Source organism: Danio rerio, chromosome 2 (genome assembly GCF_049306965.1).
Source record: "Danio rerio strain Tuebingen ecotype United States chromosome 2, GRCz12tu, whole genome shotgun sequence".
NCBI lineage: Eukaryota > Metazoa > Chordata > Actinopteri > Cypriniformes > Danionidae > Danio > Danio rerio.
In genome coordinates, this window is record NC_133177.1 from 54,419,370 (window position 1) to 54,446,732 (window position 27,363).

At 37.9% G+C, this 27,363-nt stretch overlaps 2 protein-coding genes across 5 annotated transcripts in view; both read right to left on the reverse strand.

Moving 5' to 3' along the window:
• Positions 1-5,755: 5,755 nt before the first annotated feature.
• ftr87 (finTRIM family, member 87) lies at positions 5,756-27,210 on the reverse strand. 4 transcript variants are annotated; one of them, XM_073931071.1, is made up of 7 exons: positions 26,499-27,172; positions 26,317-26,403; positions 19,925-20,158; positions 16,493-16,652; positions 14,272-14,322; positions 14,105-14,158; positions 5,756-7,285 (listed from the first exon to the last, which is right to left on the reverse strand). In XM_073931071.1, the coding sequence occupies exons 1-7, from the start codon at positions 27,072-27,074 to the stop codon at positions 6,741-6,743; spliced, it is 1,707 nt and encodes a 568-aa protein (XP_073787172.1). In that variant the 5' UTR covers positions 27,075-27,172; the 3' UTR covers positions 5,756-6,740. The 4 variants fall into 4 exon arrangements, with proteins under 4 accessions (XP_073787172.1, XP_021323814.2, XP_073787182.1 ...); XM_073931081.1 differs by having other exon boundaries at positions 6,503-7,285; positions 14,244-14,322; positions 26,499-27,210; XM_068214794.2 differs by lacking the exon at positions 14,105-14,158 and having other exon boundaries at positions 7,198-7,285; positions 14,244-14,322; positions 26,499-27,134.
• ftr67 (finTRIM family, member 67) overlaps positions 11,266-27,363 on the reverse strand; it is a 44,088-nt gene continuing 27,990 nt past the window's right edge. Inside the window, exon 3 of the transcript XR_012385509.1 lies at positions 11,266-11,668. The gene's annotated coding sequence lies outside the window, so the exon portion shown is untranslated. The remainder of the gene's footprint in view (positions 11,669-27,363) is intronic.

Below are 27,363 nucleotides of genomic sequence, written 5' to 3' on the forward strand. Positions count from 1 at the left end.
CCCGCTGTCTGACTGACTTTATTTGTGGGCTCTTCATTCATCTCCTGATGTACAATTATCCTTTATATTCCTGCTCCAGATTTTACCTACAATCCTTTATTTTAAAGGTTGGTTCACCCCAAACTGTTTGTCTTTGTAACACAAAAAAATAAGGTCAGAGTGATTCTTTCCAGAATGCCTGCATGGGTAGATTAGCCTCTACCGGTTAAAAACCTCAGGTGATAAAGCCCAACACAAAGGCAGGTGAACAATGACATGCTTTTTGAGTTATTTGTTTGGTACACTGCAGGCGGAAACACTTTTCATGCACCAGTCCATTTTGAGCTTTTCGGCTTTTCATAAAGTGTTTTCCCCTCAGTAGAATAGAAATAAAACATCCAGAGTGCACTTGTGTTTCTTTTATCGCACTTTATCAATTGTGTTTGTAGATTTCAGTGACTGTATGTATATATATATATATATATATATATATATATGTATATTTAAGACTGGTTTTCAAATCGAGTATTTTCTCCTGCATTAAGCCATAAATCTCCACTTCAGCAGCACTTAAACACCAAATTGCAGTGTTTTCTGTATTCAGACAGGTTTTTACAGAGGGGTTTGTTCATGCATGGTTTGTTTTGTGAACGTTTTAATGAAGCTTAAGATGTGTAGTAAAGTGGGACGAAGAAGACGGGGTCAGTGATATCAGGTCAGAACAAATCTTTATTCATTTCTATGTGCGGGGCACTTGTGTGCGTGTGTGTGTTGTCAGGCTCTCCTCTCCCAGCTGTTTCTTCTCTTATGAAGGTCTCTCCGGCCTATTACTAGAAAATACAGGTGTTACTGATTATTTATGATTGGACCACGGACCAGCCGCTGGAGTCTCCGCTTGCTCTTCCCCCTTTTTAGGTGTTGGATCATGCCTCACCCACCACAAGACGGATCTGTGAGCCTTAAAAATGTTGTGCTATATCTAAATGAGACATTTAAATAGATTCGTGCTAATTTGCATATTTTAACATTTTGGAAAACCATACAGTACATTTACTATAGTAAATTTATATTAAATTATTTTTTGCAGTTGTTATTAAGCCCTTTTATACATACAAACTTTTATGGAAAATTACAGGCAACTTTCCGGAAAGGGATTAAAATACCAATAAATTAGTTTTGGTGTTGTGCCAGAAGGCGTACCCCTGCCTTAAAATGCATCCCCTCTCTGAAATGTGCATCTTAACTGAAATTGTAATCGACTTATGACACAGAGTAACTGAGATGAGTTTTATAAATGAAACCCTTCCCTTACAGAGGATATAAATACATAGATGGACTTTAAATACAAAGCAAATGAAATTAATTTGTTGTTGCCATTTTTAACTAAAGTGGTCCATGTAGCCTAAATGTGTTTAAAATCTGGCAAAAAGCTTCATTTTAGGCAACACTACAGTCAATATTATTATTTGACATTCATTTGTACATATTTGAATTTACCAGTAATGTCCTGCTGTAAATTTTATAGATATTTACCAGTATTACTGTGTGAAAGGGGCTAATGTAATCAGTTATCTAGGAAATCAAATGAAGTATGCTAAAAAAAATTTTTTATTATTATTGTATATATATAGATGTAAATAAAATAAACTTTTTAATATATATATAAAAATTATATATATATATATATATATATATATATATATATATATATATATATATATATATATATATAATAATTATAATTTTTTTTTTTGGCTGTTTGCATATGGAGTTATAGAGTGAAAAAAGATTCCCCAAATCCCCTCTGTAAAATCCTTTTATTTAAAAAAAATTAACAAGCTTTTGAAGCAGGCTTTAATAACACCAAATAAATTGAACAGTGGAAAAAGTAAAAAAAAAATGGTGCCTGTTAAATTATTTAAATGATGATATTTGCATATTTCAACAACATTTAAAAAAAAAAACCTACACAAAGTTTGCAATTCTTCATGTGATCAACCTGATTCAGAAGCATACTAACTTCATTTTTAAACCGGTTCACCTGCAGATTTTAAAGTTCCTGTGAAATAAAAGTGTTTTAGATGTTAGTGTTTATTAGTTTTAAGGATATCTATAAGCCAGTGTGCTCTAAAACAGTGACAGTTTGTGTTTAGAAAATATAAGCAGATCTCAACATCCAAAGCTTGCAGTTTTGCACTTCCGCACAAATGTATCACCGTTTTTTTTTTTTTTTTTTTTTTTCATCAAATCTTCTGACTAGTCAACTGTTCTCTAGTATGTGACTTGCCCCGCCTCCTTTAAGATGCTTTTCATTTCCTTTTCATTTGATGTGCTTGAGCTCAACCACCATCACTGGCAGAGCTGTGCGTAAAATAAAATGCTGTTTTGTTTAAAGGGGAGGAGCTACACTGCCCCACCCTCTCACTGTTTCAGTTGAGATTACATTAAACATCGAATGAAAAGGCACATTTCAAAGCACTTGACTGTACTTTTAATGCATAAAAAGTGGTGCATATTTAATAAATGCTTTATTTGGATATTTAAACCACATATTTAGCAAAGTACACAAACCCTAGAAAAATACACAAAGTTTGCCATTCTTAATGTGATCAACCAATTGAAAAGCTTAATAACTGTTTGTTGTTCTTTTAAAACCTGCTCACCCGCAGTGTCTTGCTTTAAAAGTCCTGTGAAATTAAAGTGTTTATAGTTACTATAAGCCAGTGTGCTCCAAAACAGTGACAACATGAGCATTTAAAAAATATAAACCTGATTTAAACATTCAACGCTTGCCGTTCTGCACTTCTGAGTAATTGGATCAATGATTTTTTTTTTCACATTACCTCATACTTCAGTTTCTCATCAAATCATTACCAATCAGCTGCTCTCTAGTATCTGACATGCCCCGCCCCTTTCAAAATGCTTATCATTTGCTTTTCATTAGATGCACTTGAGCTCAAGCACTCACTGGCAGAGCTGTTATAAAAACTAAACACTATTGGTGTGTTTTTAAAAGGGGAGGGGCTACTATATTCCCCACCCTCTTAATTGTTTTAGTTGCATTACATCAATCCAAAGACCATCCTCTTGTTAAGTGTGACGTCAGGCGAAGCGGCTTTCAAGTCCAATTGCTATATTAAACTGTATGGGGAGACAATTGGCCATAAACAAATATTTTCTTAATTCAAATAAATAGCAGCTTGGACCCTAAAAATTGCAAGCAGCTTGGTCACCCTAAAAGGGTCTTGGCAGAGCTGTGATAAAAACCAAACACTATTGGCAGTTTTTTTTTTTTCAAAAGGGGAGGGGCTACCATGTGCCCCGCCCTCTTCATTTATTTATTTTTTTTAGTTGCATTTCATCAAACTAAAGACTTTCCTTTTGTTAAGTGTGACGTCACGCGAAACGGCTTTCGGGTCAAAGCACTATATTAAACTGTATGGGGAGACTCGACGCATGGTGATAATAAATGTTTATAGTTTTTTGTGATGTAGCAAGCCCAGAGACTGACGTGTACACTGTGATTTTATATAAAATTTGATTTCACAATGTGTGATATAATTAAAAAGGCTATAAATAAATATTTTCTCAATTCAAATAAGTAGCAGCTTGGTCCCAGAAACAGTATTCTATAAGTCACAGATACGTCACAACTTAACAAGCGGAGAGAATGCACAAGAAGTGTCACTTAAATAGTTTTAAATGGGGAAAAGTGTAGTGGTCAATATGGCCAATGAAGCCCCGCCTTCTAGTACAGGTGCCAATCATTGATCGCTGTAGACTGATGAATCTTCAGGGGAGGGGCTCGGACCAGACGTGAGTTTCTGCAGATTTTGCATGATTCAATCATTTAGAAATGAAACTAAAGACACGGTTGTTGTTTAATTTCATTGGTGACTCTAACCTGAAATTTAACCATAAGATTGGCAAGCAAACAGTATGAAATGCGAGAATTTGGAGAATTTGATGTTTCCCCATTCAGACAGAATTTCTGAGTGGCGTTTTAAAGATGGCTGCAGTGTGAAATAACTTGCCCTGAAGGGACTTGGCAGAGCTGTGATGAAAACGAAACACTATTGACTGTTTTTAAAAGGGGAAGGGCTACTATATGCCTCACCTTCTTCATTTTTTAGTTGCATTACATCAAATCAAAGACCATCCTCTTAAGTGTGACGTCATGCGAAGTGGCTTCGGGGTCCAAGCACTCCATTAAACTGTATGGGGAGATTTAACGAGTGGTGATAATAAACGTTTACAAAGCGCTTTAATACTTTCGAAAATCAGGATCGCAATATATATATATATATATATATATATGCATGCCTAATATCAGATGCAGCAAGTCACTGATGTGTACACTATGATTTTATATAAAATTCACTTTTCACAATGTGTGATAGGACTAAAAAGTGGCCCTAAACGAATACTTTCTAAATTCAAATGAGTAGCAGCTTGGACCCGTAAACCGTATTCCATACGCCACTGATACGTCACGACTTAACAAGCGGAGAGAATGCACAAGATGTGTCACTCGGATAGTTTTAAATGGGGAAAAGTGTAGCGGTCAGCATGGCAAATGAAGCCCCGCCTGTTCCTGGAGATCGACCTTCTTGCAAAGTTCAGCTCCAACCTTGATCAAACACACCTGAACCAATTAACTACGACCTGAACAGCACTTGATAATTACAGGCAGGTGTGTTTGATATGGGTTGCAACTGAAATCTGCTGGAAGGTCGATCTCCAGGAACAGGGTTGGTCACGCCTGCTATAGACTGACAATTCTCCAGGGGAGGGGCTTGGTCCAGACGTGAGTTTCTGCAGATTTGATGTGATTTGAACATTTAGAAATGAAACTAAAGGCACAGTTGTTGTTTAATTTCATTGGTGACTCCAACTTGAAATTTAACCATAAGCTTGGCAAGCAATTGGCAACAGCACAGAGCTGTGATGAAAACAAAACACTATTGACTGTTTTTAAAAGGGGAAGGGCTACCCTATGCCCCACCTTCTTCATTTTTTAGTTGCATTACATCAAATCAAAGACCATCCTCTTAAGTGTGACGTCATGCGAAGTAGCTTCTGGGTCCAAGCGCTCCATCAAACTGAATGGGGAGATTTAACGAATCGTGATAAACATTTACAAAGCGCTTTAATACTTTCAAAAATCAGGATAGCAATATATATATATATATCCATGCCTAATATCAGATGGCCAGAAAGTGATACTTTATATATATGTGATACCCGTAAACCGTATTCCATACGTCACCGATACGTCACAACTTAGCAAGCGTAGAGAATGCACAAGACGTGTCACTCGGATAGTTTTAAATGGGGAAAAGTGTAGCGGTCAGCATGGCAAATGAAGCCCCGCCTTCTACTACAAGAGCCAATAAGCGATTGCTATAGATCAGAGGTGCTCAACCCTGTTCCTGGAGATCGACCTTCCTGCAAACTTCAGCTCCAACCTTGATCAAACACACCTGAACCAATTAACTACGAGCTGAACAGAACTTGATAATTACAGGCAGGTGTGTTTGATATGGGTTGCAACTGAAATCTGCGGGAAGGTCGATCTCCAGGAACAGGGTTGGTGACGCCTGCTATAGATTGATGATTCTCCAGGAGAGGGGCTTGGTCCAGACGTGAGTTTCTGCAGATTTGGTGTGATTCGAACATTTAGAAATGAAACTAAAGACACGGATGTTGTTTAATTTCATTGGTGACTCCTAACTTGAAATTTAACCATAAGCTTGGCAAGCAATTGGCAACAGCACAGAGCTGTGATGAAAACAAAACACTATTGACTGTTTTTAAAAGGGGAAGGGCTACCCTCTGCCCCACCTTCTTCATTTTTTAGGTGCATCAAATCAAAGACCATCCTCTTAAGTGTGACGTCATGCGAAGTGGCTTCTGGGTCCAAGCGCTCCATCAAACTGAACGGGGAGATTCAACGAATCGTGATAAACATTTACAAAGCGCTTTAATGCTTTCAAAAATCAGGATAGCAATATATATATATATCCATGCCTAATATCAGATTTCCAGAAAGTGACTTTATATATATGTGATACCCGTAAACCGTATTCCATACGTCACCGATACGTCACAACTTAGCAAGCGTAGAGAATGCACAAGACGTGTCACTCGGATAGTTTTAAATGGGGAAAAGCGTAGCGGTCAGCATGGCAAATGAAGCCCCGCCTTCTACTACAAGAGCCAATAAGCGATTGCTATAGATCATTGGTGCTCAACCCTGTTCCTGGAAATCGACCTTCCTGCAAACTTCAGCTCCAACCTTGATCAAACACACCTGAACCAATTAACTACGACCTGAACAGCACATGATAATTACAGGCAGGTGTGTTTGATATGGGTTGCAACTGAAATCTGCGGGAAGGTCGATCTCCAGGAACAGGGTTGGTCACGCTTGCTATAGATTGACGATTCTCCAGGAGAGGGGCTTGGTCCAGACGTGAGTTTTTGCAGATTTGGTGTGATTTTAACATTTAGAAATGAAACTAAAGACACGGATGTTGTTTAATTTCATTGGTGACTCCTAACTTGAAATTTAACCATAAGCTTGGCAAGCAATTTTGGAGAATTTGATGTTTCCCCATTCAGATAGAATTCCTGAGTGGTGTTTCAAAGATGGCTGCAGAGTGAAATAACCTGCCCTAAAAGGACTTTGGTCAAACATTAAATAAAAATAATAAAATAATGCTCATTTCAAAGGATGTTAGTTAGAGCTCAGTACATCGCTAAGCAGAAAAGCTAAAAGTTTGACAGAGTTTTAAAGCGGATCCCAGTCCAACCCAGAACCCAGGATAAAGAGGCTGAGTGAAGACGGTCTGCTCTCGATGCAGTAAAACCATCGTGCCATCAACCAGAGAAACACTATAAAACACCAGAGATCCTGCTCTGTGATCGAGAAACACACCGACTCTGTGTGCCACCGGAGTGTGTATTTCTACACTTAACTTGCTGTGTCTGAACACACAGCGAGAATCTGAAACATCCAGACTCCAGGATGTGGAGTTGCATCCCTGTTTCTGATCTGGATTGGCTCTAGTGGTGTGAATGGATTTGTAGGAGAGAGCAATGGAAACAGCACCGCTCCACTCCACCTCCCAGTACCGGCGTCCTGACAGAGACTCACTGCACAGGACATGAGATCCTCCGCTGAAGATTTCCTGCTGATCTGCGTTCAGTTGAGGCTCGGCAGCGCTCATCACTTCAGTCTGGTCTTCAGAAAGTCTGAGGAGAGAGTCGGCGGTGTTTGGGTCGAATGTCAAATCACAGCAGTCTGAAGGAGAAAAAAATATTTACTTAAGTCTCATTTAATGGTTTATATCAGTGGTTCTCAAACTGTGGTACGTGTACCACTAGTGGTATGCGGGCTTCCCAATAGTGGTACGCGGAGGAAGGAAATATGTCATGTACATGCTACATATATTTTAAAATTCATCAAAAATTATGTATATAATATGCCATATATGACATATAACCTATATTTATGAGGTAATCTGCCACGTTTTTTTAACTGTGCAGAGTTTTAGCTGCTTTACTGGGCCTACTACGCTACTGTATTTCAATACTGCTCATTTTGTTGGTACTTGGAGAGACTTTTTTTTTGAAGGTGGTACTTGATGAAAAAAGTTTGAGAACCACTGGTTTATACCATGACACTGTTCTCTGAAATGAAGACATGATTTTGGTTTGATGGTTATGGTCGCATTTCATAATAATATAAATTGTTTTAATACGCTGTGATGAAAGAAAATGCTGGCTTCCACGTGATCCCTTCATGTTGTCCCAACTCAAATAAATAAAGTTGACTTCATGGTTTTTATAATTTTAAGTTGATTAAACATAAAACAATTAAGCAGTCCACTGCCCATCCCCTAGGACAGGGGGGTTCAAACTCAGTCCTGGATGGCCCGTGTCCTGTTTAGTTTAGCTCCAGTTTGCTTCAACACATTTGCCAGGGAGTCTCTAATACAGGGGTCACCAACATGAGGATCACATGTGTTGCCCACAGGCCTGTTTTAAAAATGGCTCACCATAGCGTCACTTACCCGTAAGCTTCATCTAATATAGAAGTAATCATTTAAAAATGTAAATATTTGCAGAGATATATAAAAAATAAAGTGTTGCACATTGATACATTAAATACAGGGTATTTCCTACCCTGTTAAATCATTGTTGATAACTTTTGTGAGATTCATTAACATGATCAGTGTCTTCACATGGATGAATACCTTATAATTATTACCAAAAACATAAAGTATAATCAAAAGTAAATTGAGCAAATTTGTTATTTGAGAAGTGTTTATCAAACTGGCAGCCCTCCACATTAATCGGTACCCAAGAAGTAGCTCTCAGTTTCATAAAGGTTGGTGACCCCTGCTCTGATATATGTAGTGAGAGCTTGATTAGCTGGTTCAGGTGTGTTTGATTAGGGTTGGAGCTGTATTCTCCAGGACACCGGCCCTCCAGGACTGACTTTGGACACCCCTGCCCTAAAACAACCTCCATCTGTTTTTAGCAGAAATATATGTTGCTGTGGTTACTAACTCACAACAGCGCTCTATCAAAATCAGCTGTTATTTTCCAATATAACCACAAAGTTACGAAAGTAACACACGGGTGGGTCAAGAGTGACAACAATACTTGCTAGATTTACTTGCTTAATCTTGTTTATTTTAAATATATCTGACTATGACCTTGTTAATGTTCACTGGAAACATATTTTGTCTTTTATTTTTGCAAAACAAAACAATTAAACTGCATTTTCATTTTAAATTTCAGCTCCATCAAATGTTTCAAAAGCAATACAACAGTCCCCTAGCCCCAATTGCAGTTTTTGTTCTCACCAACAGGTTGGAACATTTATACATATGGTGTGGGAATGTGAAAAAGTGTATGAGTTTTGGGAAAAAAACCTCATCAATATTATCTGAAATCATAGAAAAACATATACCAGTGCAACCAGTTGTGTTACTTTTAAATGATGATTCCAGTTTGGGTTTGACAGAGCGACAAAGAAAGGTCTTGTTGGCAGGACTAACCGCTGCAAAAAAGATAATTGCGCAAAGATGGCTCCCTCCGCATTCTATATCTATTCGGCAGTGGCTATATCAGTTTTATGATATAGTATTGTTAGAACTTTCAACAGCCAGAATTAATAAAGCTAGAGCCTCAACTCTTGATGCGTGGAAAATAGCTGCGGACAAACTGGCAGAAAGATTCATGGATAATAGACATTGTGCAACAACTTTGAATATCTAAATCTCTGATAGTTTGTGTGAATATGTATTTACTTTTGCTAGTGTATGGGTATGTAGATGGATGTCTATATGTACATTTTTTTTCTGTTATTTGTAGGGATGTAACGGTATTGTAAATACCGTCATACCGCAATATTAATTTTTTTCGATATTACCGAAGTCGCATGACTCGGTAAAACTATAGGTCTTCTGAGAAAATTTGCTCAGGCGAATGAAGCGAACGGGAGGTAGCGGAAACTACAATTCCCATCAGCCCATGCTTGACCCTCATCCCTTGCAGTCTGTTGTCGCTACAGATCCAGTAATGCGGAAATGGAGTGTGCTGCTAGAAGCGGGGATGAAAAAGAGCTGGAAAACTCTAAAGCGGGTGTTGTCGCCGTGCACGTACTGAATAGCGGTGTTGTCGCGCGAGTTCTTATCAGCTGTGTTGTCGCGCGCGTTCTGAATAGCGGTGTTGTCAGCACACTGTTCAGATTGATGCAGACATGAGACCTCTATCTTACTCATGGTTTGTCCTCTCAAGTGGGGGAAAGACAATGCACAACGTTACCCACTGCTGTCAACCTGGGCCAAGTCATATCGCTCTTGTCCCAGAAACCTCAGTCCCAAATGAGAGGGTTTTTTTCTGTTGCTGGGGACATTGTAAATACCCAGAGGTGGATGAGGAGTGGATCTTGTTTATTGAAAGGAAATTGTAAAGATGCTACATGCTACAACCCCTCACATGTAAAATCAAAATCAATAAAAACTTAATCACAAAAAAAAGCAATACAACAGTGCAAAATGTTACCATTTTCTATAATTTTACATATTTTTTTCAATGTACATATTTTTTAAAACATCTGAATGCATGTGATGCATGAAAAAAGAAACACAACTTGTAATAAGGAAAAAAGAACCACTACAATAATTTACTTTTTACACTTAATCCTTGTATGGTGTTCGGGTCTGTGAGACCCGTTTTCAGTTTTTTTCAAAACAAAAATTAAACAAATTACTTTTTCAATCTGAAATTCATTGGCTTTGGCTTATTTTCTGTGAAGAACATAAATCCGAACAAACTTTCAAAAATCGCATAACGTACCCCCCCCACACACATTTACATTACATACCAGAAGTTCGGGTCCACTAGACCCAGGTCTAAAGCCGCCTTTCCACTGCACACGACAAACGACAAGCGACAGACCGGAAGTCATTCATTTACAATGGAGAGCAGTCCGGGAGCTGCGTTCAGTTCCGATCATCTCCATATGCATAAAATTTGGATCCGAATTGAGCTGCGGATCCGTTGAAATATTTGAACTCCTGCGACTAGACCGTATGCGACCTGCCGACCGGATATGATGTATTCCAGTGTTATCCAAGCAGATCCGTGCGCGCGAGATGAGAAATAGGAATTTATTTGGTTATTTTTTGAATTATAAAAAGTCTATATTAAAGAAAAACTTTTCTGTTCATAAATGTAAGTAAGAAAGTAATAAAATAGAAAACGTTGTCTCCACATTCCCTCCAATATTTTAGCGGTCTATGAGTTTCTAGTATTCATTCATCCATTAAACTATGTAAACGCAGAGAGAATAAAGGCTCTTGCTTTTGCCCTCCTTTATTTCGGACACCGACGAGAATCACCTTCTCCCCTGTGGTGCACGACAACACTGAAAATACTGTGCGGCTGCCACTAGGGGGCGTATTCCGACAGTCGTGTCCAAATGTCATGTGCAGTGGAAAGGCGGCTTAAGGGTGCTTTCACACTAGCGCTTTTGGTCCGCACCGGGTTCGTTTGAGTTCATAGTACGGTACGTTTAGCTAGTGTGAACGTGTCTTCTGAACTCGGGTGCTCACCCGTGAACCATTCCTGAATCCGCCTGAAAGAGGTGGTCTGGGGTACGGTTTATGCGTACTGTTCACTTCTGATGTGAATACAATCGTACCAAATCACGGAAGTGAACCGCCAACTGTACAACAAACTATAATTTTCATAACGTTCGTTCGTTTTTGTGTGTGTGTGTCACGTTTCGTACCTTGGTGACACGCGCTGGACTGAGCCAGGGCAAACACAGTGATACACAGTGATGTCTGCTTGTCTCCTCCAAAAACAGCTTCTACAGACACTGTGATGTTCTGAATGTTTATAATATGTTTGCGGCAGATGAACGAGAGTCGCTTTCTGTATGTCCGAAACCCAAAGCTTCAGTTAAAGCAGAATAACTGCGATGTGCGGACGTCTTTCCATTTCGTCGCTTGCTTTCGTAACCGTCACCTAGCAACGGTCGTAAACAAAACAGACGCAAGCGGGTTCAGAAGGAAAAAAGACAGTGTGAACACAAACCAACTGAGGAGGTGGCAGGGGGAGACAATTGAACTTGGGTACGGTCCAGGCAAATGAGTGTGAAAGCACCCTAATAAAAGTGTTGAAAGAGTAGGTCCAGTGTTCCTACACGCTGTCTTCAACCTGTCTGGTGCTGCTGTTTTCTTCCCCTCCCGCTCCTGCACAAAGTTGCAACATTGTTGAAAATTCAACTATCAACACTGTCTGCTCTTACATTCCCGCACATTTTACCCTCTCTCTTGCGGGAACCAAGCTTTATTTTCTCATACCCTGTCCCATCTGTGGCATAGTACTTCAAATAAGACTTTGCCAGTGTGGTTCCTTATCACAACTGATCAAGAAAAGATTATCTGCTGCGAGGGCCTTGCAATTGATTGTGGAAGAGAGAGGAGCTTCTGATGATGATGTCCACGACCATGGTGGGAACAATACGAAAACAATCTGCAGGTTTTATTTTTTTTCATAACATTAATAAAAAAAATAAAAATAAAAATAAAATACGAGAGGCACATTAATTCATCAATATGATCTAACAAAGGCAAAGGGGAAACATTAACCATGTTTGCTGTACATTTGGCTTGTAATTGGGATTAAGTAAACATTTGTTGAGTAATTTAACATAAAATTGTTTGATAGTATTAATTTGGAAAACCAAAACTCTAGCAGGTCCACCAGACCCATGAACACTGGCTGAGTAACCAAAATATGAACACCTCACAAGGGTTAAAAGCTGAAATTCGAAGCTAACTGTGGTACACGGTCCCAAAATCAGCTGCTATTCGGGAGCTCCATCATGGGCTGCATGCTGAATATACTGTTACAGCCTGGAAAGCAAATGTTGTCAGGGCTTCAAGAAAATTGCTTTGTTACTTTCATTCTACGTTACTTTCGTCCCCGCTCTCCCCTAATAATAATTCTCTGTAACCTCCAGCCGCAGCTGTATCTCTTCTAGCCACAACCACTTCCAATTTGCTTGTCATTGGATGACCATTGAGCCCAACCACTCTCACTGACAGAGCTGTGTTAAAAACAAAACGCTAATTGGCTGTTTTCTATAAAAGGAAGGAGCCACTACTTTTGAAAATCATATATCCTATCTCACAAAAAAACTGCATTCTTTCATCTGAGAAATATTACGAAGTGTGCTATCCATCACAGATGCAGAAAAGCTAGGTCATGCTTTTATGACTTCTAGGCTGGACTACTGTAATGCTCTATTTGCTGGCTGCTCAGCATCCTCTATTAACAAACTTCAGCTAGTACAAAATGCAGCAGCCAGAGTTCTTACCAGGTCTAGAAAATATGATCATATCACCCCAATTTTATCCTCCTTACACTGGCTGCCTGTTAAGTTTCGTATTGAATTTACAATATTGCTTCTTATAAAGCTTGAAATAATCTAGCTCCTGTTTATCTACCCAACCTTCTGTCTCGCTACAATCCAACTCGCTCTTTAAGACCTCAAAACTCAGGGCTTCTGGCAGTACCTAGAATAGCAAAGTCTACTAAAGGAGGTCGAGCCTTCTCGTTTATGGCTCCCAAACTCTGGAATAGCCCTCTGATAACGTCCGAGGCTCAGACACACTCTCACGGTTCAAAACTAGATTAAAGACCTGTTTAGTAAAGCATACACTCAGTGCATCACTTAGCGGTATGATACATGAATGTGCTGCACTCAGGTTTCTGCATCTTGTTTATATACAATATGAACAGCGGCTACGCTTATTATTCTCTTTATTCTCTATTTCCACCTAGGGATACTCATCCCGATGCCCTCAGACTATGCAGTGCCACTAATTTGATCCAAGACCAGTGACAAGATGATCCCAAGGTTTCCATATCCTGGACCAGGCCGTATCCTGAGCAGCTGCTGTGGTGGTCATGGAGGAGTGGAGAGCATGAGACTGATTCCTGTGATCCTCCAGGGACAGACGAGTCTTCTCTAAGATCCAGCTTCCAGCCACCGGCACCTAGACTGCAGCTCTGCACAAGACGATTGGCCAGTGGAGAAATGGTCGAACCCATCTGAGCCTGGTTTCTCTCTTGGTTTTTTAATTATTCACTTTCGCCAATTGGTGAAGTTTTTTCCTCGCCGCCGTCACCACTGGCTTGCATGGTTCAGGATCTGTAAAGCTGTGCATCGGTGGATTTGCTCTTCAATGTTTGGACTCTTAGTAGTGATTATTAAAACACACTGAACTGAGCTAAACTGAACTTAAACTCTGAAAACTGAACTACTCTGTTTCAATTCACTATGATCTTCTCTGCGAAGCTGCTTTGGCACAATCTACATTGTAAAAGCGCTATACAAGTAAAGCTGAATTGAATTGAATATGCCCTGCCTACATGTTTCAGTTGAGATTGTCAAATTTCAACTAAATAAATGTACATTTTAAAGCACTTCACAGGACCATTAAGCATATTGCGGATGTAGCTGTCAAACTGGATGTGCAACTCATAAATGAAATGCAGTGCAAAAAAGCAGTCTGTCTAAATCAGAACTCACGTTGTAAGAAGTCTCCTCTGCTCTTCGGCTCAGTCTGTTGGGAGTCTCTGCGGGCTGTAAAAGGTCAGCGAGGTGCATTACGTCAGCTGAGTTTTACCTTACACCGGTAAACATGAGTTGATGCGTTCTGAAGACTCACTTGCTGGCAGCGATGTGAGTGTCTGTACCTGTTTCAGCGCTCAGGGAGTTTTCAGCTGACTGATCGCGCTCTTCATCAACTGTAAATATAAGGGTATCTGCCGTCAGCAAAGCTCTGTGCATCAGCAGCTGATGTTTATATTATTCTGAACAGGTGTGGCTGTGGAGGACTCAGAATGTCACCGAAAAAAGACAGAATCAGCTTGTTGTTCAGCAATAAACATACAGTTGAAGTTAGAATTATTAGCCCCCCTTTGATTTTTTCCCCTTTTTTTATACATCCCAAATGATGTTTAACAGAGCAAAGACATTTTTACAGTAAGTCTGATAATATTTATTCCTCTGAAGAAAGTCTTATTTGTTTCATTTTGGCAAGAATAAAAGAAGCAATTTAATTTTTTTAACACCATTTTAATGACAAAATTATTAGCCCCTTTAAGCTATTTTTCCGATAGACTACAGAACAAACCATTGTTACCTAATTAACCTAGTTAAGCCTTCAAATGTCACTTTAAGCTGTATAGAAGTGTTTTGAAACATATCTAGCCAAATATTATTAACTGTCATCATGACAAAGATAAAAAATCAGTTATTAGAAATGAGTTATTAAAACGATTATGTTTAGAAATGTGTTGAAACAAATCTGCTCTCAGTTAAGCAAAAATTGGGGAAAAAAATAAACAGGGGGGCTAATAATTCTGATTTCAACTGTAGTTGAATCTTTTGTTGTTTAGCTGTATATGTAAATCATCAAATGTTTACCTATAAAAAACGTACATATTAATTTATTCTTTTGTTTCTCCATGCTTTTTATTTATGTTAAAAAGCATGCTCGAAAACATATTATAAATATCTGTAAAGTGATTAACTAAATAAAAAAAAGTTCATTCTTTAATTAATTTTCCTTCGGCTTAGTCTCTATTTCAAAGGCCGCCACAGTGGATTTTAATTATGACAGTTTTGTCATAATTAAAGGCATAGTTCACTCAAAACAGAAAATTCTGTCACTCGCCCTTCTCTTGTCACAAACCTGTCTGATTATCTTTCTTTTTGAAAACAAAAAAGTTATTTTGAAAAATCCTGTGAACTGGTAACCATTGACTTCCACAGTATTTATTTTTCTTACAATGGAAGTCAAAGGTTACCTGTTCCAAACATTCTTCAAAATATCTTCTTTTGTGTTCAACAGAATAAAGAATCTCATAAAGGTTCATGCTCTTAAGTGTCATGATCACCAGCGATCCAGCCCTTATAGATCGCTGGGATTCATTCACTTTTACTCAGACTACAATCCAATCACCATATGGACTATAACTCCCAGAATGCACCTTGCACACACCGGTTCCTGTTTCATATTGATTACACACACACACACACACAGCCAGAAAATTGTAATGAAATAATTTCATGGACTTTAAAAATAGTACAGACACACTCATCAGGGCTGAGTCGTGTTTATCTGTTTTAGTTAGCATTACGACACATTGTCCTTGCCTTGCCTACCCTTGCTTTGTTCCGTTGTTTACCGCCTGAACCGAACTCTTTGCTGCACATAGGTGAGTGGGCTTGACAAACGACCTGCTGAAACACTCTTCTTTTTTATACACCTGACACTTGATCTAAACTCCATCTAACAAGGACTCAATAATGTAGGCGATGTTCACTAAAAGTACCACAATCATGTTGCACTGCTTTAACCTTGAATACCTCTTCTGCACAATATTAAACCTTAAATAGCTCTTCTGTGCAATATTCACCTTTAATATCTCTCTTGCACAATAGCCTGAACAACATTGTTCAGACTCATGTAAAAGTACTTGTATAGCCTGTCTTATGTGTACAGTTTAAGTGTTTTAGTTTATAGTATCTGTTAGTTATGCATAGGGTTTTTATAATAGCTCTTATGTCCAGAGTTGTATTTGTATTTCAGATTAATCTATGTTGCACTGTTGTCCTGTGAGACATGACATTCCCTTCCTCTGTATGTCCACACATGTAGCGGAATGATAATAAACCTCGACTTGACTTGAACGTATACACCAGTGCAAAGCTTTATAAATTCAGACTTCAGGTAATATATAAATCTCAATGTCCAAAAAACGGACACTTTGACTGTTTTTGCGGTCCAGGGTAACATATTGAAATCATTTATTTTCATTTTATCATCGATCCATTTCGTTCATGTATTAAAGTGCATTCCAGTACCTCCACTGTCACACACTCCTGAGCATCTGCTGTGTTCACACTCACCGATTTCTGAGATCTTGGCTGCTTCTCTGTCGCAGATCTCAGCCACTTTATCCGTCAGCTCTGTGAGGGCCTTTCTCAAAATCAGCAAGGAGAAATACGGATGGACATCAATGCTGGGTCGACCGCCGGCGTCAGGAGGCGCGCAGAGCATCTTATAGTTCTGCACAGGAGAGGCCCACAGGTAAAGGTAGCATGGCAGTGAACAGGAACCAATAATATTATAGTTATGCTTTTTTTGAATGAGTTTTTATTTCTATTTTATATCGTACCACTTAGTGAAAATGGGCCATTAATGGCTGATTTGTACTCGATGCGTTCGCTTGAGTGCGCGTCATCAGTAATAAAACAAATGTGACGTCATCGTGACGTTTGCGGAGGTTTGCTTTGGGTGCACGCAGCAAGATTTTTTTTTTTTTTTTGAGACTTGAGCGAACAGTTTGCGTAGCGCCGCATTTGATTTAAGTTGAATGTGAATCACTTTGAAGAGATTTTGTCTGAAACAGGTACGCCTGTACAGACATCTTTATGATCTGTGATTATAGAGATATAATCACAGATATAATATGATGATCAATAATTTTCAGCTAGAAATTTCAACAGCGGTGGGAAAATTTTTGTTAATAAACCCACACCCAAAGCCACCTCCAACTACTTAGTTTTTTCATTTATTGTGAACTTGTTTATTTTATTTCAACAACATTTTCTAATAAAATGTTTTGACCTAAAGTTTTTGGTCTACACTAATCTAGCATCTAAAAACACTCCATGTCCACACAATTGCTTTTAATTCCTTCCAGAAAAACGGTCATCCACACTAAAACGTCTGTACAATGCTTTCATTCATGTACTGCGCATGTGCACAGACGTAAGATGCTTTTGCCTGCACCATATCCACCTGCCATTTATTTACTTTCTGTCTCTTTGAAATGTTTCAGCAAAATGTCACAATTGTTGTCTGCTTTCACCACTGAACAATAGCTTCCTTTAGACATTCAGTGTCCTGTGAAGAGAGCCAATATTGAGCATGTACAAACTGGCATTAATCTTTAATGAAGCTGTCAAAATGGACCGAATTCAAAACATCTGCATTTACAAGGTCGTCCACCATGTTAGCTGAACTGGTCACATGAATAAAATGTGTAATTATTTTCGAAAACCTCCATTTTTACAGTCCATACTGCAAAACAAATGTATCCACACTGTAAAAAAAAGTTGACTCAACTTAAAATTAAGGCAACAAATTTCAGGACATTTTTGTTTTCATTTTGCAGTAACTGGGTTGAAAGTTGAGTAAACTTAAATGTGTCCTGAAGTTTGTTGCCTTAATTTTAAGTTGAGTCATCTTTTTGTTTTTGTTTTACAGTGCACTTTATCAAATTTATCCACTTTGGTCAGCGTTTTCAAAAAGATACGTTTTTGTTTCTTAAAAATTCCACGTCACTATGGATGAAAGGCCAAAGCAGAGAGAAAATAATACATAAACAAAAACATTCTAGTGTGGACATGGCCTTGAGGCCTACTCAAACTATGCTATACAAACCGTGCCCGGGCATGTTTCCCAAATTGTTTGAGAAGTGTGAGTGCTCTGAATCGGGCTCAGGCATGGGTACTTGGCCGGCCCTGGCCCGGTTGGAAGAGGTGTGCCTGTTTACTTGGGCTTTGGTGCGGTACGCTTGTGTGTGAGTGCAAAACGTGCCTGAGCAAAGCTAAAAGCGAGACGTGACTTTTAAGGGGCTGTTTCATATGGATTTATTAATCATTCTCACTGTTCAGTGAACGCAAACTGCCGTAGTTTATTAAAAAGGCAAACCCATCACTGCACGACAGTTGCACCAACAGCAAACCTCCTAATTCCTGCAGCACCAGGGGCCTCATGTACGAAGACTTGTGTGGAAATCATACTAAAACATTGCGTACGCACAAAGCTGTAAATGTGCGAACGCAGAAAAAAATTCAGATGTATGAAACACTGCGTACGCCGAATCCCATGCATATTCTTTTGTACATCTGAATGAACGTGAAACTGAGCGCAACATGCACGAGCACAAAACCCCTCCCTGCCTCCTCCCCCGTATGAATATGCAAATGACTCTACTTTGGCAAAACCCAACGAAAAAGCAATGGCAAAAGCAAGCAAAAAGAGAAACTTTGAACAGAATGTGAATTGGAGGTGCTGCTTTCGGAGGTAGACCGGAGGAAAACGGTGTTATTTGCAAGTTTGTTTTCCGGAATTAACAACAAAAGAAAAAAATAGAGTGGGAGAGTTTAGCTGATGCGGTTAACACAGTTGGGTCTGAACATCGCAATGAATGAATTAAAAAAAAAAAAAAAGTGATTTATATGGGTAAACTGTTGCAGCACCCTTAACAGTCTCAGTGGCCCAGCTTGTTAAACGCATGTCAACATGTTTTGACACGTTCAAGCATGAACTCGGTTCGAATCCAGCGTCTGATGAACTCTTTCTTCTTTTTTTCCCCCACTACATATCAGATTTTGCCAACTATTTATCATGAGAAAGACAAGTAGGAATCATTAATAAGTTTGTGCATCATATTTTATTTGCACATTTATTGAATGGAAATGTTTCTGATTCACGCATGCAAATTCATCTTCAGATAGTGTCTTTATAGCAATGCGTGCGCAGTAGATAGCTCAGATTACATCGGGAAAACAGGCGACTGCTGCAAATTGTGCTTTAATGTTTAGCTGGTCAACTGTATAGTATGGAAACCTTACATACCTGCTAGATGAACCTGTCTCATACAGCTGCCATTGCAAGGATCAGACACTTTGTAGAGAGCAATTTAACACAACTGCCTCTAGGAGTCGCCAATGGAAATAAAACAGACACGCACAAAAAATGTGTGTACGCCAGCCAAGAAGCTGGCGTGGAGCTGCGCACATTCCCACGTTCAGTTCATCGTTAGTAAATCCAAACGTGAGCAATTCTGAGCATGAAACCTGGCGTACGCAAAGTTTTTGTGCGTACGCAGCGTTGATACATGAGGCCCCAGGACTTTATGATTGTTTATCAAAAGTGGCTGATCTGTTCTGCGAAATATTTGACTGCGTGTCACTGCATATAAAATGACCTAAACGACGACGATCATTGATGACATAAGTGTGCCCAGGCCAAATGCAATGTGAGTGCGGGCCATTGGGGGAGACGGGAAGGGGGACAAGTGTGCTTTGGCCTGGTTCAAGGCAACTGTGCATAGTGTGAGTACGCCCTGAGTCTTAGTTTTACTTTTCATTTACTAAAATAACCTTGACAGGAACAAAACAAACACCACACCTTCTCATTCACTGGCCCATTTTTGCCTAATGAATACACTGAATGTGACCTCTTTCCTTCAGCTTCACCCTTTGGCTCTCATATTGTTGTGCATGCAGTATCATAACCTCCGGTACAAACAGACTAATATTTCATACCTGTAGGAAATGGATATGATCCTCAGTGTTTGCGAGCGCCTCTAGTTCAGCTTCTCCTCTCCGCTGCTCAACTATCTGTTGATTGAGTCGTTCCAGAAGTTTCTCAGTCTGTCCGAGTGCAGTCCTCTCCTCTCCTCTGATCAGCTCTTTGACCTCTGAATGCTTTCTTTCAGTGGTGCGCTGAAGTCTGGTGAAGATCTTCTCAGTGTCCTCCTCAACCGCTTGAGCTGAACGCTAAAGCAGCCACACAAAACACGGTTTAACAGATTCATCCTCTTCACTTACAAGGCATATTAGTATTGTTACAGCAGGGGTTCTCATTTTGGGAAATATAAAAAAAATTCAAATTCAAAATATATATACACAGTTGAAGTCAGAATTATTAGCCCCCCTTTGATCTTTTTCTTTTTTTAAATATTTTTAACAGAGCAAGGGAATTTTCACAGTATGTCAGATAATATTTTTTGTTCTGGAGAAAGTCTTATTTGTTTTATTTTGGCTGGAATAAATGCAATTTTAAATTTTGAAAAAAACATTTTAGGGACCAAATTATGTATATATAATATAATATATATATATATATATATATATATATATATATATATATATATATATATATATATATTAGGGATGTTACAATATTGTAAATACCGTCATAGTAATTTTTTTCAATATTACCGTAGGCGCATGACTCAATAAAACTATATTTCTGAGAAAAGTTTGCTCAGGCAAATGAAGCGAACGGGAGGTAGCGGGAACTACAATTCCCATCAGCCTAGGCGTGGCCATCATCCTTTGCGGTCTGTTGTCACTACAGATCCAGTTATGTGGAAATGGAGTGTGTTGCTAGTAGCGGGGAAGAAAAAGAGCTGGAAATGATCGAACCTAAAGCGAGTTTTAAATGTGAAAGCATTTCGGTTTCTTTCAAAAAAGATACAAAAAAGGAGAAAAGGTGACAGACAAAGAAAAAAACAGTATGCAGGCACTGCCAGACTGTGGTGAAATATAAGTCGGGGAATACGACTAAAATCAGTCATGGGGACTGCAGAACACAGCACACTTGTTAGATTAATGCAGACATTGACTTGTTCTGCAAAGAGACCTCTATCTCACTCATGGTTTGTCCTCTCAAGTGGTGGAAAGACAATGCACAACGTTACCCACTGCCTTGGCTAAATCATATCTCTCTGTCCCAGAAACCCGAGTCCCAAATGAGAGGGTTTTTTCTGTTGCAGGGGACATTGTAAATGCCCAGAGATCCCAGCTTTTGCCAGATTATATTTATATGATAATTTTCCTTAAAAAAACCATCTTTATCTAAGTGAGTGAGTGATTAAATGTTGAATGTGATGAGTTTTCAACAATACTAAATTGAAACTTTATTTTTTTTTATATAGTTTAATAATTTTTTGTTATTAAAATTGAAAAATTAAAGTTCCTGTTTCGAAACTTACAGATAGATGGCTGATTTGTATGTCACTGATATGTTCTGTGCTAAGGTAAATAAACACTTTTGCCACTTTTTTCGAGTCTTTTCATTAGTTTTGTTTTTCCTGTAAATGATTCAATAAGTACCGAACCGTGCCATTCATATCGAGGTATTATCGTACCGTGAAATTCTGATACCGTTACATCCCTAATATATATATATATATATATATATATATATATATATATATATATATATATATATATATATATATATATATATATGTATATATATATATATATATATATATATATATATATATATATATGTATATATATATATATATATATATATATATATGTATGTGTAAATATATATATGTATGTATATATATATATGTTTGTGTATATATATATATATATATATATATATATATATATATATATATATATATATATATATATATATATATATATATATTAGGGATGTAAGACTTATATTTGTTATATATATATATTTGTGTACATATATATACCTAAAAAGGTTTTATGACCAAGTTTAATCCTCTGTTGTCTGTGGCTTCAGTGTGACTTCAGCTAACCAGTTTTGGCCAGTGCACACAATTGTTTTTCATCAGTTCAGCATCCAGCTGTGCAAGAAAACACACAATCTGATGTAAGTGAAGTCATCTTTCGCTACTGTATTATTTTTAACTAAAACATATTTTTCACAAGTAACTTTTATCGTAAATATTGGACCTATTCTTGAAATAAAAATGACCAATGAAAAGGTGTAAAGCACTAAAAGCGACCATTTGGCTATTGTTGTTAACCATGAATTTTCAAATGTATTTTTTGTGATTATGATGACCATCCGACAGTTTATTTAAGCTAAAACAGTACTTAAAATAGTAGTACTAAATATAAAAGTACTAAAATGCAGTATTTACATCTCAGTTATATAGTAGGCTAAATGAGGCCTGTAACTGCAAAAACATCCACTTTCTGAGAAAAAAAGAATCACCCCTTTCAGTGAGCTGGCTACAGGCCTGTATATTTTGATTACGTAAGTACATAAGTCAGCAAAATATATACAGTAATGCTGTTCATGTGATTTCTGGATATATTATTGAATAAAATCTTACCTACTGTGCCTTTATTTCAAGAGCTAATAAGAAAAATGTTGGATTGTTCAAAAGACCTGCAAGCTCATTGCCTCTGTGTAATTATTAACCATTGCTACTGGCCTTTTGTAGACTGCACTGCTCAAAAATAGTTTGACTCCTGCTTCATATGAAGGTCATTTTAGACAATGAACAGTACAAAGGGACTATATTTAAAACCATTTCTATTGCGATCGCATCCACTATATTATTGTGTTAGTGTATCTTTCGGTCATTGGATTTTCATTTTAGAAACAGGTATTGAAAAACGCCTTTTTTTGATTTTCATTTTCAAATTCAAAAACAAAAATTAAAATACAAGGCGTTTTTCTTTTTCATGTTTAAAAATGGAAAAGCAAAATAAAAAAATCAGAATAACAAAAAATAAAATCACCAGAAAATAAAAACGAATAAAGACTTGTTTTTTTTTTAAATATTCCAAAACCAGATAGGTCGACTCATTCACGATGACGCAATGCTGCCACACACAGGCTAGCCTGCTATAAGCTATTATTTTTTTTCCACTTAATAATGTTATAAATGGTATTATCTTGTTATAACGGGATTTTGTTAAGACATATTTTCCTCATTAAGATGAAGTATTTTTTATATAAGGGCCGGTTATAGGCTATATATTTATTTTTTGTAAGCATGTTTTAAATAAAACAACCTTTATTTTTACGTTACATTGAAGCATTACGTTACTGAACGTTTCAATATTGTTAAAACCACAATACTTCCACTTCCCGAAGTTTAAACACGAATCATTTGATATGAGGGAGGCATTAATAGAGTTGTTTGTTACTCACATTTCAATAAGTATTTTACAACAAACAATTAATTTTATCTGAAAGGAAGCATGCTGCACAAACACCCTGATAAGCATCCCATGTCTTTTAAAAATGGACTATCACTAAAGCAGCGGATGAGTTGTGTGTATATTTCATCACCCTGCCACCGTAGGTCTATCCATAATTTCATATAGCCAAATGCAAATAGGGTATATGCCGAAGCATGCTAATAGGACTTTTAATTTGGCAGTAACCCGGGTTAAGAGCTTCCGGTGAATTGTATGCCAATGCAAAAATTGGCACGTTTAAGGTCTGTTTTCTTTAAAAACCAGCCATCTCCACTGGCTGAGTGATATCTGATATAAAGTGGGTCTCAGATTGTACAAGAACCACTGCATTAAATTAAATTTTTCCCTGCCATGTCTTTGTAATATGAGCATTTATTTTACTCCAGTATATTCAATGGCGCTTCTGCGCTAGCCTGCTGATTCTGACGGGTGCGTGTGAGTAAACGGCCTTTTGTCTCGTTTTAAGCTTGAGCAACTAAATGAATGCCAAAGCTTATTTAACTGAATGTATTTTGATTACATCACAACATCGATGCTGTAAAAGGAACCACATAAGATTTAAAAAAAAACTCACAATAACAGGTCACCGGAAGTTTTTCAGTATGGGAACAACACTAGCTCGGCATATACCCTATATAGCAGCAGCCTAAGTTAAATTAAAACATTAAAAGCTATACAATTATTCATAAAATGAACACAATCCACAAATAGGCTTTGTTTTTTTTGTGTTTTTTATACAAATATGAGTTATTCGGCGCCAGCTGTTCTGACGGTCACTTTAGCAGCGCTGCCTACGCTCAAAGTTATAATGCATGGATTGATATTGACCAAAAACACATCGAATGACAGTAAAAAGAAGCAGTTTTTAAAAAACGAAGTAAATTTTCTAGCATAACCAACTAATTTTTAATACATGAATTGTATTTAATGAGGAAAAAAAATATAGCTTATAGTTTTTTATTTATTGATTAAACAACAGCAAATATACAATTTAAACAGGACATCCAAAAATACTAATGTAATTAATAACATAAAATAAAATAAAAAATAAATTGCATCAATTAAATAAATAAAAAGACAATTCAACATAGAGATCTTAACAATGACATTACTTTAACCTATTCAATTGAGAGCAAGTTTACTAGTCAATTAACTTCAGCTCCTTTGCTACTATAATTGTATTTTTACATTTTTCGCTATTAATATATTGGAGCGATTCTATATACAAATGAAAATCTATAATAGCAAACTTTAAACAGGGTTTAGAGTTATTTAATCTGCATTTATGAACATGAAATTTACTAAATCAAATTAAAAGTTTCATTATAAACTCCACGGGTAAATTGTTTGAAACAAAATAAAAAATAACATTTTTGGGGGTCAAATTATGAATAAAACCTGATTTTTTTTTTGGACATACAATGATAGATCTTCCCAAATTCTTATTTGAATATTCACAATCATAAAAAAGATTAATCAAAGACTCTTCATTTTGAACGGGTCTTTAATATGACTCGGGAAGTACGATTCCTCTCAGGTAGTGATTCGTTTATCCGTTTGTGCAGGTGGTACCGTTCATTTCAAGTCTTTTGAGTTGTTCATCGCGGAAAGGCAGAAGCCAATCATACGCGTTTAGAGCCGGAAAAAAGAACTGATCGGTTCATTTCTCGAGTCCTCTATCGGGTCTGAGTCAATCGTTCATCACGGGCCAATCATATGCGTTTAGAGCCGGAAAAAGAATTGAACCATTGAATCTCTCGAGTCCTCGGGTTTAAGTCATTCTGTGACTTGATGAACAAACGACTCAAGAACCAGAAGACTTGAATGGTAAACTAATTATCATCGCTCATATCGACTCAGACTGTGTACATTAGTTAAGGTTATATGTGACTGTCAGTGTAACGTGAACAAACCACTGACATTTGAAGACAACAAGAGCTGAGCTAAGCAAAGACACAACAATGCCTTAATAGACAAAACAGCAGGTAAACATTGAATTATTATTTTCTCCTTCTTACAGTATTCTATTCATGATTTATTTGTCGTGTGATCAACCTTTTGGGCCTAGTTGTAGATGTGTTTGGAAGCAATTCGTAATATTCATTCATTTTCTTGTCGGCTTAGTCCCTTTATTAATCCGGGGTCGCCACAGCGGAATGAACCGCCAACTTATCCAGCAAGTTTTTACGCAGCGGATTCTCTTCCAACCGCAACCTATCTCTGGAAAACATCCACACACACATTCACACACACACTCATACACTACGGACAATTTAGCCTACCCAATTCACCTGTACCGCATGTCTTTGGACTGTGGGGGAAACCGGAGCACCCGGAGGAAACCTACGCGAAGGCAGGTAGAACATGCAAACTCCACACAGAATTGCCAACTGAGCCAAGGATCGAACCAGAGACCCAGCAACCTTCTTGCTGTGAGGCGACAGCACTACCTACTGTGCCACTGCCTCGCTGCAATTCGTAACATTTTAATAACATTTTGGCAAATTGAACCAAATGAACGAAATGACTCGAAAAAAGATTTATTCATCTCGATGAACGAGAATCAAAGATCTGAGTCAGTAAAATGATCCGAACTTCCCATCACTAATGAGCCTGCCTATCTGGTTTCAGAATATACAAAAAAAAAAACAAGCCTTTATTCCTTTTTGTTTTCTGGTGATTTAATTTTTTGTTATTCGATATAAAAAATTTAGTTCAAATCATTTTTGAATTTTGCTTTTCCGTTTTTCAACATGAAAAAAAAAAACGCCTCGTATTTTAATATTCGTTTTTAAATTTGAAAACGAAAATCCAACATTGGCTCGTTTTTTGTTTTTCATTATCTCTATCTAAAATAAAAATTCAATGAACGAAAGATACTGACTGCAAAGCAAACGTACTCTACTCAATGATTATAATCTACACAACGACAAAAGACCAACCTTGATATATTTTACAATGTCCCTCAGCTCCTTTTCTCGTTCTCTACACCTCTGTTTGGACTTCCTCCAGGCCTCCTCTAGATGTTTCTATTTCAAAAGCCAAACATTCAAGAGTTACATCATCATAAAACTCTACACTGTCATTCAACGATTATCTTCATGCCATTTTTTTGTATTATTACCTGTTTTTCTGTCCTCTCTTCAATCACCGACACCACGCTGTGCCCCTTGTGTCCATCTTTTAAACACAAACCACAAATGCATTGTTGGTCCGTCCGACAGTAAACCTCCCGCAATTTATTATGACGCGCGCAGACTCTTTTCTGCGGCTGTTTCGTGACTTCTATAAGCTGATGCGCTCTCCCTCGATTTCTTTCATTATGAGGCTTCAGGTGAATCTCGCAGTACAGCGTCTGACATTTCACACAAAACTTCACCGCTCGGTGTTTCTTCCCGGTGCACACGTCACACTCCACATCCGAGGCCTTCGCACTGACATCCTGAACGCCGCTTTTTCTCAGTTTCTCCACAATGTCAGCCAGCATGGTGTTTCTGGACAGCGCAGGTCTCGGGCTGAACGTGCGTCTGCATTGAGGGCAGCTGTACTCCTCTTTCACCTCGCATTTCCTCCAGTAACCTTTAATACACTCCATACAGTAACTGTGTCCGCAGGGAATAGTGACCGGCTCCCAGAGCACCTCCAAACAAACCGAGCAGCAAAATTGCTCTTTATCGATAGAGATGTTTGTCCCTGCCATTTTTAATGTGTGTGTGTGTGTGGGTGTGGTTAAAGCAGAGGGAAATGACTACAGAAAGCTGGACAGGACAGAGAGAGGGCGAAACAAAGAGTGTTTGTGTATAAACTGGGCGTGAATGTCATGCAGGTACAGAAGCTTATCAGGTTTCAGTTCAAAACTGCCGGAAGCAGCCAATCACGGACATGAACACGAATAGGGCACTTTTTCTTTTTTGCTTTCATGCAAATGGAAAGTAGCAGGTGCGTGAGCTTGCTTTACATGCAACATACATATATTAAAGCACAATGAG

Excerpts from the sequence above, each read along its gene's own strand:
- ftr87 (XM_073931071.1), bottom strand. The coding sequence starts at position 27,074 with ATGGCAGGGACAAACATCTCTATCGATAAAGAGCAATTTTGCTGCTCG. Across the intron at positions 26,404-26,498 it reads AAGAGAGGACAGAAAAACAG|AAACATCTAGAGGAGGCCTG; the intron begins GTAATAATACAA and ends CTTTTGAAATAG. Across the intron at positions 14,323-16,492 it reads AGCCAAGATCTCAGAAATCG|TTGATGAAGAGCGCGATCAG; the intron begins GTGAGTGTGAAC and ends TTATATTTACAG.